A 13,894-nucleotide genomic window follows, 5' to 3' on the forward strand; every position below is an offset into this window, starting at 1 on the left:
GAGAGAGAGAGAGAGAGAGAGAGAGAGAGAGAGAGAGAGAGAGAGAGAGAGAGAGAACACAATAATTCCAATCTCCGCAGCACGAGTGGTGGGCTTATCTAATCAAAGTGTGGCGGCCCCGGAGGACGGAAATAGCGCGGCTTTTTCCTCCTCTCTAATAACGGGCCCCTCCCGCCGCTCGTCTTACGTCCTCCTTGAAACTTAAAACGGGAGTCTGCCAGTGTTTCAAGAATTTCGCTCAAATTTGTTCTTCTCTCTTTTTCGATTCTGCCCAGCTTCCTCGCGCAAAATATCCATCGTCGTCATTCCGCGCCCTCCTCTCGTACGAAAATCGCAGATTTCGTAGATGTATGTGGTTCCTCGAAAGCAATATTTCGAGTCTCCACGATTCTAAGATCGAAATGTTAACCGCTCTCGATTTTTCCTTCGGTTATTTCTAATACCGGTTTAAAAGCTTCTCGGCCCTCTGCTCCAACGTGACTCGAAATAATTTCATAGCGATTCGCGAATCAACGTCCCAAGCTCTACCATTTGTCGATGCTCCGCCACGAGGCTGCCTCGGTGTCCTTTAATCAGAATTTTTCGCGACGGCTGTAAATCGAACGAGAGGTCGCCATCTTTCCAGTGAAACGTCATTTCGAAATTCAAATCTGTTAAGTCTTCGAGCATTAACTTCGAAATAAGGCTGATTCTTCAACGGAACAATTTCAATTCTCGCGTGACTATTAAAAAAAAAGGACAAAGCCGACGGTTTGATTTTGGACAGGTTCTACGAGTATGAGAAATCATTTTCGGAACGCGTATTCTCTCTAATCGACATTCCGAACGTGAACAAATTACGAACCTAGCAAATTCAATTTCAACATTTAACGAACACCGAGCATCGATATCGTTCCGGCAGGAACGTTTCAATGATTTCGGCCGACTGTCGACAGCCGCTGTGTTTCGCGATCCTTTCCTCCGTTCGCGTTCGTCCGACCCGATTGCTGCTTTTTCCACGTTGCTTTCAACGTTTCCAACGCTAACTGACAATTTAACGAAACTTTCTTCGATACATATTGCTCTACCAAAGATTGAGAAGCAGTCGAGTCATAAAAGAACCGGTTGCTAGTAGAAGATACAAAACTCGAGTTTTAATTTAAAAAGAAGGTTCTAGTCTTCTTTGCTCGAGTATCTTTCAGTTACGCGCAACGTATAAATGACCAATTCTCATTAGAATCTTCAGAATACGTTTCTATTTTTACAAAAATTATTAAAATATATTAGGATCTCTAAGTCCATTAAAAAATAAAGCTAGCAGTTCCTATTCTTAGTTTAAGCTCTTGCCATAAATGTTCTATGGGATTCAAGTCTGGAGATAGACTCGGCCAATATAGAATTCGGATCTTATTCTTCGTGAAAATGTCCTGAAGCAACCCAGACCGATGTTTTGGATCATTGTCTTGCTCTCCCATTTGGCTGACATTAGTCAAAGTACTGTTTCACTTGGACTTACAGAAGTTGAATTTTCGGACGGGTTGGAGTTAAAAAACCATTGATAAGTAAACAAAATAAGAAGGCCAGATTAGAGTTTGCAAAGAAACACCGTAGTTGGACAGTTAAAGATTGGAAGAAAGTGCGGTTTTCGGATGAAACTAAAATTAATTCATTTGGAAATGATGGGAGAAGATATGTTAGACGACTACAAGGCACTAGGAATGATTCCCGATATCAAATACCAACAGTGAAGCACGGTGGAGGTAGTATTATGCTTTGAGGTGCATTTTTTTGGAAAAGCGTCGGTCCAATTTACAAAATTGAGGGTACTATGAACGCTCCTATGAATAGGAATATTCTATCAGAACAAATGCTACCTTATGCCCGTCGAAATTTGCCACGAGGATGGATATTTCAGCAAGACAATGATCCAAAACATCGGTCTGGGTTGCTTCAGGACTTTTTCACGAAGAATAAGATCCGAAATCTAGATTGGCCGAGTCAATCTCCAGACTTGAATCCCATAGAACATTTATGGCAAAAGCTTAAACTAAGAATAGGAACTGTTAATTGTACCAATAAAGCTGCTTTATGGACAAGAATTCAAGAAGAGTGGAGAAATATCTCTCAAGATAGAATCATCAAACTTATTGAATCGATGCCTCACCGATGTGCCGCCGTGATAGCTTCACAGGGTATGGTTACTAAATATTGATGATAATGTTACATTTGTAACCATTTTTGAACATTTTTCCTTCAGTTATCATGTTTTTTCTTCAGGTTTTGTACTTGGCCGGATACTTACGAAGAAGTAAAAATTGTTATTTTTGTTATAAATAATTATTACTTATTGTATCAAATTTTTTAGTTGTACATTTCGATAGTATAATAAAAGCTCTTTACTATGGTATATTTGTATTTCTACTTTACACCTATTATACATAATTTAATTCCAAAATTATTTTTGACCGGAAACCTTTGCATGCAACTGTATATTACTAATATAATTGATTGTGCACCTCTTCTTGGACTTGTACCCTTTCCTCAGGGTACACAGGTTCACATTCCTCCCAGGACCACTAGGTCCTCATATTTATTTCATCAATATGTTTTCTCGTCTACATACTGTCACCTCGATACTGTTGTCCGTGCCTGTGCTGCAGTTAATGGTTTTAGTTCAGACAGCGATATGTTCATTGACTCTATCGACTCTACTAAACATAGGTCACATAACTTTTTTACCGGTAATTCTACTATTCACTGGCGATAACTTCGTTACGATTGTTGTGTAAATTTTTGTATGTCTCGACATCTGTCAACTGTCGTTGTTTATATTTGCTATACTATAATAATTTCATAACGGGCTATGCCCGTACATATTGAAATAAATAAATAAATAAATAAAACTGCGTTAGATGCTTCCAAGTCGACGAATCATTTTAACAACGCAGAAACTTAGCACGAGCATTATTATGTCGCGCAGAGCTCGTTAAGAGAGTCAAGAAAGATCGATTTTAAAATGGGACTAAGTTTGAAAACATCGTTCGTCAACCGCAGCCGGCAAATCGCAATTACAGCTTTAAAAAGTCCGCTACGGGTGTTACGCATATATCCGCTGTCTTGTACAATGTACGCGCAGTTAGGTTAAAACTCGCGCGCCTGAATCCTCGTGTGTCGGCTCTTCATCTCCGGCATCTCTTTCGTTTAAATCGCCTGCGTCCATCTCGCTTCCACGGACATCCAAGCCGAGAAGATAATTCGAAGAGCATGTAGCAACGTTTAAAGTCAGCTTTGATGGGGTACATTTTATCGGAAAGCTCCTAATGCGCGCGAACGCATTTCCGGTCAGTCTATTACAGCCTTGGGAAGTCCGTTAATCCTGTTACGTGTCGTTCCTGGCCACGGTAGCGGCATTTGCAGTATTTACACGCGCTGACGGGCGGCGAATTACAGAAATTGCACGATTACCGGCTCGTCTCGGCTCGGGCCGAAACAGCCGGTCGAAAGCGAGGGAGAGAGAACCGCGATTGGCGAGACGGGGAACAGAAACACACATCGAAAGAGAAAGAGGGGGCCAGGCTTGGTGATTTTCGATAACAAAAAGCTCACGATTATCCACGTAATAATGATAGCCGGCAGGTGTCTGCTAAGCGGCGCGCTTCGCATCATTGCGAGTTGCGAATTGCGAGTTGCGAGGCACAATGAAAGCGCCACGGCGCGCGGCGCGCCGGTTGTTTTGCCCGACGGCCGGCGGCGGCGGCGGCGGCACCCGTACGCTTGCCGGTCGTTACATAGATTGTCCATGGTGCGTGCCAACCAGAGGAGACACGCCACCGCTGCCAAAACCCGTGTATGCAATATGTCGTGATGCGTGTCCTAATCGACAGCGAACAGTAGCGTCGGGACCCGGGCTCCACGCGACACGTTCTTTTCATTCTTCCGCCTGGAATTAGATCGGCTGACGCCGTCGGCGTCGTCACGGACCCGTGACTCGTCTGGTTTAGGCCTCCTTTTCTAGTTGCCATGCACCCCATCCTTCCTACGGGCTCTCGATCGTATTTCGCGAGTCGCTTCGACGTATCTTTACGCTTCGCGTGATTCGGGAGCTTAACGGTTCGATCGTCTTCGCTAACAACCAACGAAATACACGGTCTTATCCTAAAAGAAACCAAACTTTTGCTGTAAATTTTTTTCTAATCGCGCCATCTAGTTACAGATAATAAAAGACGATAGGTTGAACGTTAATTGTTGACCGTGCACAGTATCATTTGAATCGATCGTTCACATTCTGTTGCGTGACTTGAAATATAACGGACGTTTCGTGACGGTTGTTGGAATACCGCAATAGAGCGCTAATATTTAATTAATAATATCAAGTTCTGCGTTAAATTGAAAAATACTTTTACTGAAACGCTTTCGTTATTAAAACAAGTGTATGGGGATGAATGCCTAAGCCGTACACGAGTTTACGAGTGGTTCACTCGATTTAAAAACGATCGAGAGTCCACTGAAGACGAAGTTGGATGTTGCTACGCGACAATGCACCTGCACACAAAGCAGCAATTGAGCGTCAATTTTTGGCTAAAAAAGGCATCGTTACCTTGGATCATCCATCCTACTCGCTTGATCTGCCACCCTGCGATTATTTTCTTTTCCCAAAATTGAAAATTTCAATGAGAGGGACACATTATAGCAACGTTTCGGAGATTCAGGCCGCTGTAACCGCCGTACTAAACGGGCTACCAAAACAGGAGCTGCAAAGATCCTTCGAAATGTTAATTACGCGATCTACGCGCTGTATTGACGCAGAGGGAGATTATTTTGAGTAAATAAACGTGCGTGTAAAAACTTTACTTGTACTTTTTTCTTTTTATAGCAAAAGTTCGGTTTCTTTTTGGACAGACCATGTACAGTGGGTGTAGAATGTATTCGTTCACCGATTAATTTACCAAAAAACTTTTCCGTGAAATTATAGTTTCTTAATTAATTAATTTTGTCGCGATGGTGTGCTTGATTTTTGACGAGTCATCAATTTGAAACATACAAATGAAGGAGACGATTAATTTAGGCTAGATTCTTTATCGCGTCGATAATCGGGATGTAGAAATTAATAATAAACGGAAATTAACACTTTATTTACCGGGAGTCTATTTATAGGCTTTTTAATTCCAGTATTTAGCTTTTCGAATTTATTTACTGTGTTCATGGTTGTCTACTTACAATGTCCAGTTTTTGGAAACAGACTTGGCTTTCAATGTATCTCGTAATAGTATGAAGGAATTATTGTCAGCCTAGATTGGCATATGCTACTGTAGAAAATTCTTTTTAAATTAAAGACTGTTTCCAAATAGCCCGGTAGATAAAGCGTTAACTTCTTTTTGTATAATCAATGATATTTTTACATATTCTCGAAAGTCTCTAAGATAGATATAGTCTAAGCAACATTTACTAATTAATATAATTTGTGAAATTGACAAAAACATGCGAAAAGTGGGTAAAAGTATAGAAGCAATAAGGATTTGGACGATTCTTATGACGAACCATTTACAGTAGAGTTTATAACGTAGACACATTAGTTCATTGCTCCGTACGAGTTAGAAAACATCAAATTTCCAGTCAAGTACTTTTAAAAATGGCTCTAACTAATAATTTAATTAATTTAACGCTTAGAAGTGTTACAATAATTATAACATCAAAAGGAAATCCCATGAAGGAAGTATTATATACTTGTAAATTAATGTAAATTTCTTTCTTTTTTAATCAAGTTTTAAAAATTAAACAGTTGTGCGAATACTTATTGCTTCAACATTTCTATCGATTAAGTTTTTTTTCTTGTTAATTTCGCAACTTACATAAATAGCTATTCTTTTTGTACTCTATCTATTCTAGAGATTTCCGAGAATATGTACAATGTCGTTGTTTATAAAAAATTTTTGCATAGTTTTTTTGGAAATTGATCGGTATACGAATACTTTCTACACCCACTGTAGATGAATTTCGGTAACTCGATCGGGCTCTTCTTGAAACCATCGTTGCTTCGAATTAGGGATTCGATTCTTCTAGATCGCCTGCGTATAACTTTTTTTGTTGCCGGGATAAATAACATAGTATTTTCCGCGACGCGAACTCAGTTTAGAACAAACGTAAAATAATATATATTCATTTAATACATTCGCGACCGGTGACGTGAATTCACCTCACTTCAAGTTTTATTCCGTTATGAAAAATTATGGACATTTTCTTATTTTATACATTACATATTTACAACATTGACGTTTCAAAATATATTTTGTCATTTTTATCAAATTCGGGATGCCCAGCTTCAGAATTTTATTATTTTCATAGGTACTCGGTATTAAAATATCTACCGGTCAGCTTGATGTTTCAAAACATATTTTGCTATTTTTATCTTTGCCCTAACGATACTAATTTTCGATGTCCAGCTTCAGAATTTTATTATTTTCATCGGTACACGGTATTACGGAACTCGTGATAAACTCACTAAAATACACTGAATACGTCTCGAATAACCACCTTATAATCCAGACCTTATTCCATGTGACCACCATACGAACAATACACTGAAGAAGGCATTATGACGAGGAAGATTTATTATAGAAACGACACAGCGCGTTGCAGCAGTTCAACTGTACTTGTGCAATTGATTATTGGTACAGCCAACTATTTTTTTCCTAAGAAGATTAGAAAGCTTTCTATCTGACGAAGAAAATGTATTCTGTTTTAGTAAACTACTTTAGTAAACTATTTAGAAAAATAAGGCAATCCATTTGTATGTTTATCTATCCTCAATGAAGTTGCGTACAAAAATTCCAATTTATATTTGAACGACCCTCGTACTATGCGGGTAGATATTCTGCCTAGCTTACCGAAGATATCGAAATTTATCAAAACATTTTTCTTTACCGAACCAAAAAAGAGTTACTTTCTTTCAACCAGTTTTAACGAATTAAAAGAATCGCGAAGGAAATTCTAGTCTTCGTACCGACCCTTCAACGTTTCCATACGATACGCATCGAATCGATCGTATAGGAAAATACTGCGAACCGATCGGTGTTGATGTGTAAATAGTTCACAATTACAATCGTATCTCGTAAAAGTTTAATTCGACGGTTAAACACGCGTTTTGCTACCGCTGAAAAATTGACGAATATTATATAGATTTCTCTGTTAGCTAGGGACTGCGCGACGGGAGCGAAACGAACGGGAAAAAAAAAGTTAGTAAAATCAATCACGATAGACCATTTCGAAAAAAAAAATCTCCGAGGTGAACGGGTACGCGTCGCCCTACGCCTATCAATACTTTATACAACAAATGCGAAACGTCCGCAAAAAGCTGCCGTATTCGTGGTCAACTCCGCAGCGGCTATTAATCTGATATCGAAATAACAGACATTTTTTCCTTTTTTGTTTTTTTTTTCGTACGTATATAGGTGGCAAAGGTCGCTTAAGCTGAAACGAATGTTACGAATGGTCCACACTGGAACGTACGACCCTCTGTTGTTTGAAACGTGCCTCGTCGACAAATATTCGCGGAAATAAATTTACATTTTGTGGATCCATTATATGAAACCGACCACGAATAATCAAAAAACGCTCAAGTTTAAATGTTCCGGCTTGCACGGTTTCGACAGAATTATTTTCATTATTGGTCGATACCTAACGCGCGTAATGTTATCCTCACGGTTTCTGAATCACCTTTCGGAATAAATATTCATATTTCATGACTAAACAACCTGTTACCCGCTCACTTTCATTTTTTTTTATTTTTTAATACGTTGCATTTACCTTAACGTCAAGGTCTTGGCAAGGTTTCCAGATTGTTTCTTTTATTGGCGATCGCAGACAATGGACAACTTTTGACGGAGACTAGTTTTAAGTAGAATGTGCTTCGACGAGACGAATTTTAGCAATGATGATCTACTAAACGTTACACGAATAACTGTTTGAATAGGAAGTGATAACAACCCGAACAAAAATAACAATACTACTTACTCTCGTCGAGTCGATTGCTTCTGTTATTGTATAAATTAGGAAAGAAATATATTGATATTTTCCAGTTTCATGTAAGAATTCGAAAACGGAAAATTACAAATGCACATAGAAAACAGTCGATCGAGTAAACTTCGTGTTAAGTACAAAGTTAAATTGGAAAATCCTTGACGTGAGCAATTACTATTTATTACCGGGTTTTTCGTTACTTACTATTAGACAAAAGCATTGATGGTAAACATCGTAGTCGCCATTAGCAAATTCGCGATCACTGACGTGAATTGACGTCACTTCAAATTCTATTCTTGGCTATGAAAAAATCATGAAAATTTTTTTAATTTGTACGCTACATATTTACAACATTGATATTTCAAAACATATTTTGTAATTTTTATCTTCGATACAAATTCGGGATGACCAGCTTCAAAATTTTATTAAAGAACGTAAGTTATTTTAAGAAACGTAAAATATCTGCCGGTCTCGAATGTGTTAATGTTGGATCATTAACCCTTTGCACTCGAGGCCTTTTTTTCTGGTACCTACGAGCAACTTGAGATGCTTTCTTAGCATTCTATTGCCACGAATGCTAAGATTATATTGACTTCGAAAATGAGATCTCCAATTTGAAATTTGCGAATCAGGTTACCTTTGCTACCTCAACGACAAGCATTTTATTGGCACTTCGAGTTCCAAAGAAATTAAAGAAACTAAAGAAAACCTAGTGGTGACTGAGAGCAACTCTGGTACCTACGAGCAACTTGAGATGCTTTCTTAGCATTCTATTGCCACGAATGCTAAGATTACATTGACTTCGAAAATGAGATCTCCAATTTGAAATTTGCGAATCAGGTTACCTTTGCCTCAACGACAAGCATTTTATTGGCACTTCGAGTTCCAAAGAAATTAAAGAAACTAAAGAAAACCTAGTGGTGACTGAGAGTCACCTCTCGAGTGCAAAGGGTTAAAAAGAGATGATATTCTTAAAAACAACCTTTGCAACGTTACTTGGAAAAATATCATCTCGATCATGTATAATCTTGTTTATAAATTTATATACTTTGATATACATTATAATAATTTCCATTAGTCTTAGGAATCGTGCCCTTGTTACTTTAAGAGAGATTGTAATGTTGACTTTAGGGAGAAAAACAAGTGGTTGGAATATGGAATAACCATCTTTCGTAGCGTGGACATAGAAAACCGATCCGTTGGGAAGGGTAATCGGACCGCTAATTTTTTAGCGGAAGAGTAGCTACCCCGAGTGGGAGGAACCGAGTGATTTATAAAAGGACGAGCATCGGCGAATTAAACGACGATGGTTCCCGATTATTTGTATATCAAGAGCCGTGTCGCGAATACGGAAACGCAACACACGCGAGACCGGTTATTAAGCATGCCCAAGCATCGATAATTAACGGATATTTTTGGAGGTTTTCATAGTATATTACGGTAAGTGGATTACTTTTCGCGCGCTAGTGTGCTCTGGTAAAAGCGTTGTCTATGTAGCACGGCCGGGTGAATAGCTAACCCGAAACACGCATACGCGCGGTACGCACGTCGACCACTGCATCATCGAGCACCATCTGCTCGGTAATGACTCCCCATTACCGCGTATAGGGACTTTCGTTGAATTATCGGTACATTTTCAGGGAATCCACGCTAGTAGCAGCCGGTGGCCGCGGATAGATCTCGCGGATAGATTCGCGGGGTCGCGTACAATACAAAGTGTTCTACTTACTAGTTTTGGAACGTGGTTCCCTTGGTCCATCCACGGTCACCTTGATGGCTCTGGTATAGGTCGCCACCTGGGGTGGCGTTGTCGACACCGTTATGGTGATGCTGAAGCTCTTACCTGTAATCAAAATACGACGCGTTAATTATGATAGATTACTACCTGTGCTCGTACGGTTAGAAACAATATTATCGTATATCGGATATGAAATGGTTGGGACGGTACAGCTACAGGACGTCACCGTGACTATTCGAAATGTCGCTGTTCAATTGGATTCCGAGACGAGATGAGTTTAACAGAGATTTTACTGCGAGAACGACCGAGTGGTGTAGAACCGTAGAGTTGATGCGCGATGGAAAGGCTTTGTCGCTTTAATCGATTCGTAAACAAATGTAGGATTTTTGGAGACGCGCGAGAAATGTTAAACGGGATTTATTTGAATAATAAGATTGAAATGTGGGTATAAAAAAATTGATTCGGTACATCTGTACGCTACGATGGTTATAGGAAGACGAAGAGACTCTCGAATGCCCTTCTGCAGTTGCATCGAAACAAAAGACAACGCGGTACGACACCTCGCGAAGCCGCCGGAAAACTGTCAAATACATCGGTCATTCGACCGATCGAAACATAATCTCCCTCACAAATGACATGGGAATCGATCAACGATTTAAAATGATAATTGTCAAACAATTTATAAGTTTTGCATGTTCAGCATAGTTCACATGTACTCAGCGTATTAATCAAACACTCGTTCCAGTTAGTTACTCTTCTCTTGGATTCTTTAACCACGAGTAGATCGGTATTAATTAGAAATACAATGAACCTGGTACATGTTTACTTTTTCTTAGGTCGTTTACGAGAAGTTACAAGCTTTTAGCAACTTGGCTAATTGTAAAACCTATAGAACCAAACGATAGCTAGAACCAAACGATAGATAGAACCAAACGAAAATACGATTGAACCTATAAATGGTTTTCACATGATTTAAAAATCCAATAAATTCCCCAGTCGAAGTAAGACTGACGATTTTCCTCTTTTCAGGTCCTTATAAGGTCCTCTTAAACGGTCATATCTGTTCTCAGTTCAGTTTCCATTATCGTTTCATTTCATTCCGGAAAACTAGATTCTTTTACACGGTCCGTTCAGTTCTCACTGTTCCCAGTCGTTTCAGTTCTTTATAGCCCGTTTAGTTGCGCGCAAAAATTCATTAATAAAACCCTCGACGTATTAAATCGACCAGCAATGCTTGTTTTAGCTTTAATCTTTTGGATCGAAGCGTCAATGAAACGAGGTAAAGGTGACCTGATTTTCAAATCTCAAATTGGAGATTTCATCTTCGAAGTCAGTCTAAGAATTCGTGACAATAAAATGCTAAGAAAGCATCTAGAGTCACTGGTAGATACCAGAAAAGAAGTCCTCGAGTGCAAAGGGTTAAAAGCAATGGTTCAATGTATGTATATATTGTTCATTCTGGTTTAAGAGTGTACGTTTGTGGTATTCTAACTCATGGATGAAGACTGTCTCATTGCAACAACCTTAACATTGATTCTGAAGAAAAAGCTTAAACATAGCGACAAAATTTTCAAGAAAACTGACGCGAGGCGTGCCACTCTTGTTTGTACACATAGGAATTCAAAGAAATGAAATATCAAGTTCTCAATCTTTTCTCAGTCTCCGTTTTCTTTCACTCTTTACTTTCTACACATAGGAAAAATTGACAGTTCCACTGAACTGGGAACAGATACGACCATCTAAAGGGACTTTTAAACTTCGGGGAAATTTCAGAGGGTGGATTCTTTCTAGCTAAAAGACGGTAGTAAAATTGGTCCATCGATAAACAACGAAACGGTAATTTATCGGTGGTTCGGTTGCGAATTGCGAAGAACGAGAGATTTCCAGGCTGCGGTCGAAAGGGACTCCCACCGAATCTCGATCTAACTAGTTTACGATTCCGGTAATTACATCAACCGCCATTAGATGTCTCGACCGACCGCGAGTTTCTTCGACTGTCCAGACTTCAGGTTTAAGTTAAGGGGAAGCGAAACGAACGTTCTTGTGGGAAGAGGGTAGGGGTAGGGCACACCGGTGTACATATATCACCGTCGAAGGTCTCGAGGTTGAAGGTCCGGTATATTAATTCCTTCTCCATAAACGTCCGTCGCAGAGATTGACTACGGTCTCTTAAACGGGCTCTTCGCGCGCTAATACGCATTCGGTAATTCGCCGCTGCCTGTTCGAACGGAGAAGCCACCGTTGTCTTTTTTCGGCTGGCAAAGTCAACCGTGTTATACACCTAGGTCCTTTCGGAGTTACTTTGTGTCGGCACGGTTCGCCACTCAAAAATAGATTGGCTTCGCGAGAAGGAGGTGTTGATGGTCTTGGAATAGACGCTTCGAACTTCGAAAACATTCGGACCAGCGCAGCGCTAGCACCAAGGGTTGGGATCCTTGAAAATATTCAAACGCGTAAACAATTTTCATCGAATCAATTTTCGTCGCATACTAACAGGACATGAGATCCTTTTTCAAAAACACTAAAGTCATGGCCAAAATACAGGAGTTACTTCCTGCGCAAATATAGGGAATCGATGGAAATCCTGAAAAATCCGAACAACATCGATCGTGACACAGCTTTCCAGCTCGATCTCATGTGAAGCACCCTCCTCCCGGTTTTTTAATAACCGATCCGCTAATCGGTTACTTGGCGCAATGTGAGTGGCGATGACTGATCCGGAACGTAAACACGGATAAGTATATAAGAAATGCAGACTTCGGGCACATCAGTGTGCCTTTTGTACCCTGATGAAGCTAGCTGCAATGTTGCCGAAACGTCGGTATAGGAAACCTAGCGGACACGGCTTACACCCGGAAACTACAGACAGTGTCATTAACAGTGTTAGTAACACTGTTAGTACGAATTTTCATCGAAGCGATCACCGAGGTTCGCACTCCTACCATATCGTCTGGTCGATGGGTGATCCGAAACGAAAGCTACGGAGACAAGGCTCGGTATCTGGAAAGTCTGACGAACTTTGCTGCGATCGTGTTCCACTGGCACAGATTGCATTGATCAAATTTTGACTAAACCGATTGTTGTATCTAGGATCCAGAGGAACAACACGTCGTACCCGTTATACCAATAATAGTTTATTAAATATATAATATAAAACTCTGACGATCGTGCTCTCGCACCGCATCGCCGCTAGATGGTCCGCCGATTCCTTATAGCACGACATTCGAACACGCATACGTAACAACGATACTCTGTAAAACTGGTGTAAAACTCTGTAAAACACAGGCAAAGTCATAGACCCCTAACCAACACCAACCCCACGCAAACTCTCGTACCCCACTTCACTATCATATTCCTACGTACCTCAATTCGGGGTCCCTGAAGAAGTTAATTTTAAGAAAGGTCAATCACGCTACCACGGCCGAATCGTTCAGTTGTTTACCGTTCCAATTTGTCTCATACAGTCCATAGTATTTAACAAACCAGTTCATATAACCGTTCGAGCGTGATTCATTTTCAATGCGGTTCTGTGACGTTAAGTTGTGACAGAAAAAATATATTAACGAATTTAATATATGTAAGTTTGACATCGTTCAAACTTAACCGCGCGTAACGCTGACGTCTCATGACTGACGAGCGAGCGTCAGCTAAGAGATACTCGTTTCCAACGTCGCATGGATAGGGGGTGTAATAGCGGATTAACAATGATATGTCACAGTTGTACAAGTGATAAGGTTGTTTAAGAATAGTATTAATAATTGATTACACCGACAAGTGTGTTGATTCAGGTATAATCATTAGTGTTATTAGATGATATGTCTCTGTTGTATGAAGCTGTATATATATTTGCTTTTTATAATTACAGTATTGTCGCGCTACAACAAAGGTCGATTCAGACTGTACGACACGTTCCGGCACCGATACGACAAAGCATTAAAACACGCGTTTTAATGGAATTATTCACAGTTAACAGGCACCGATCTGAACGTTCCGTCGACGGAAATAGTGTGAATACTGAATAGTTCCATTGAAATGCGTGTTTTATTGTTTTGTCGTGCCCGTGCCGGTACGTGTCGTTGCCGGAACGCGACGGTTTTGAAACAATTTACAAGTTTCTGAATCCGAAACTTATATGTATTATCCACGAGCGTCTACATTCGA

General features: G+C 40.0%; 1 protein-coding gene across 1 annotated transcript in view; it reads right to left on the minus strand.

The window, feature by feature from the left end:
• Window positions 1–13,894, minus strand: part of LOC128879033 (protein lozenge-like) — an 82,275-nt gene that overhangs the window by 55,564 nt on the left and 12,817 nt on the right. The window contains exon 3 of the mRNA XM_054127859.1: window positions 9,725–9,838. Coding sequence (XP_053983834.1) covers window positions 9,725–9,838 — 114 coding nt within the window. The remainder of the gene's footprint in view (window positions 1–9,724; window positions 9,839–13,894) is intronic.

Source organism: Hylaeus volcanicus, chromosome 1 (assembly GCF_026283585.1).
Source record: "Hylaeus volcanicus isolate JK05 chromosome 1, UHH_iyHylVolc1.0_haploid, whole genome shotgun sequence".
NCBI lineage: Eukaryota > Metazoa > Arthropoda > Insecta > Hymenoptera > Colletidae > Hylaeus > Hylaeus volcanicus.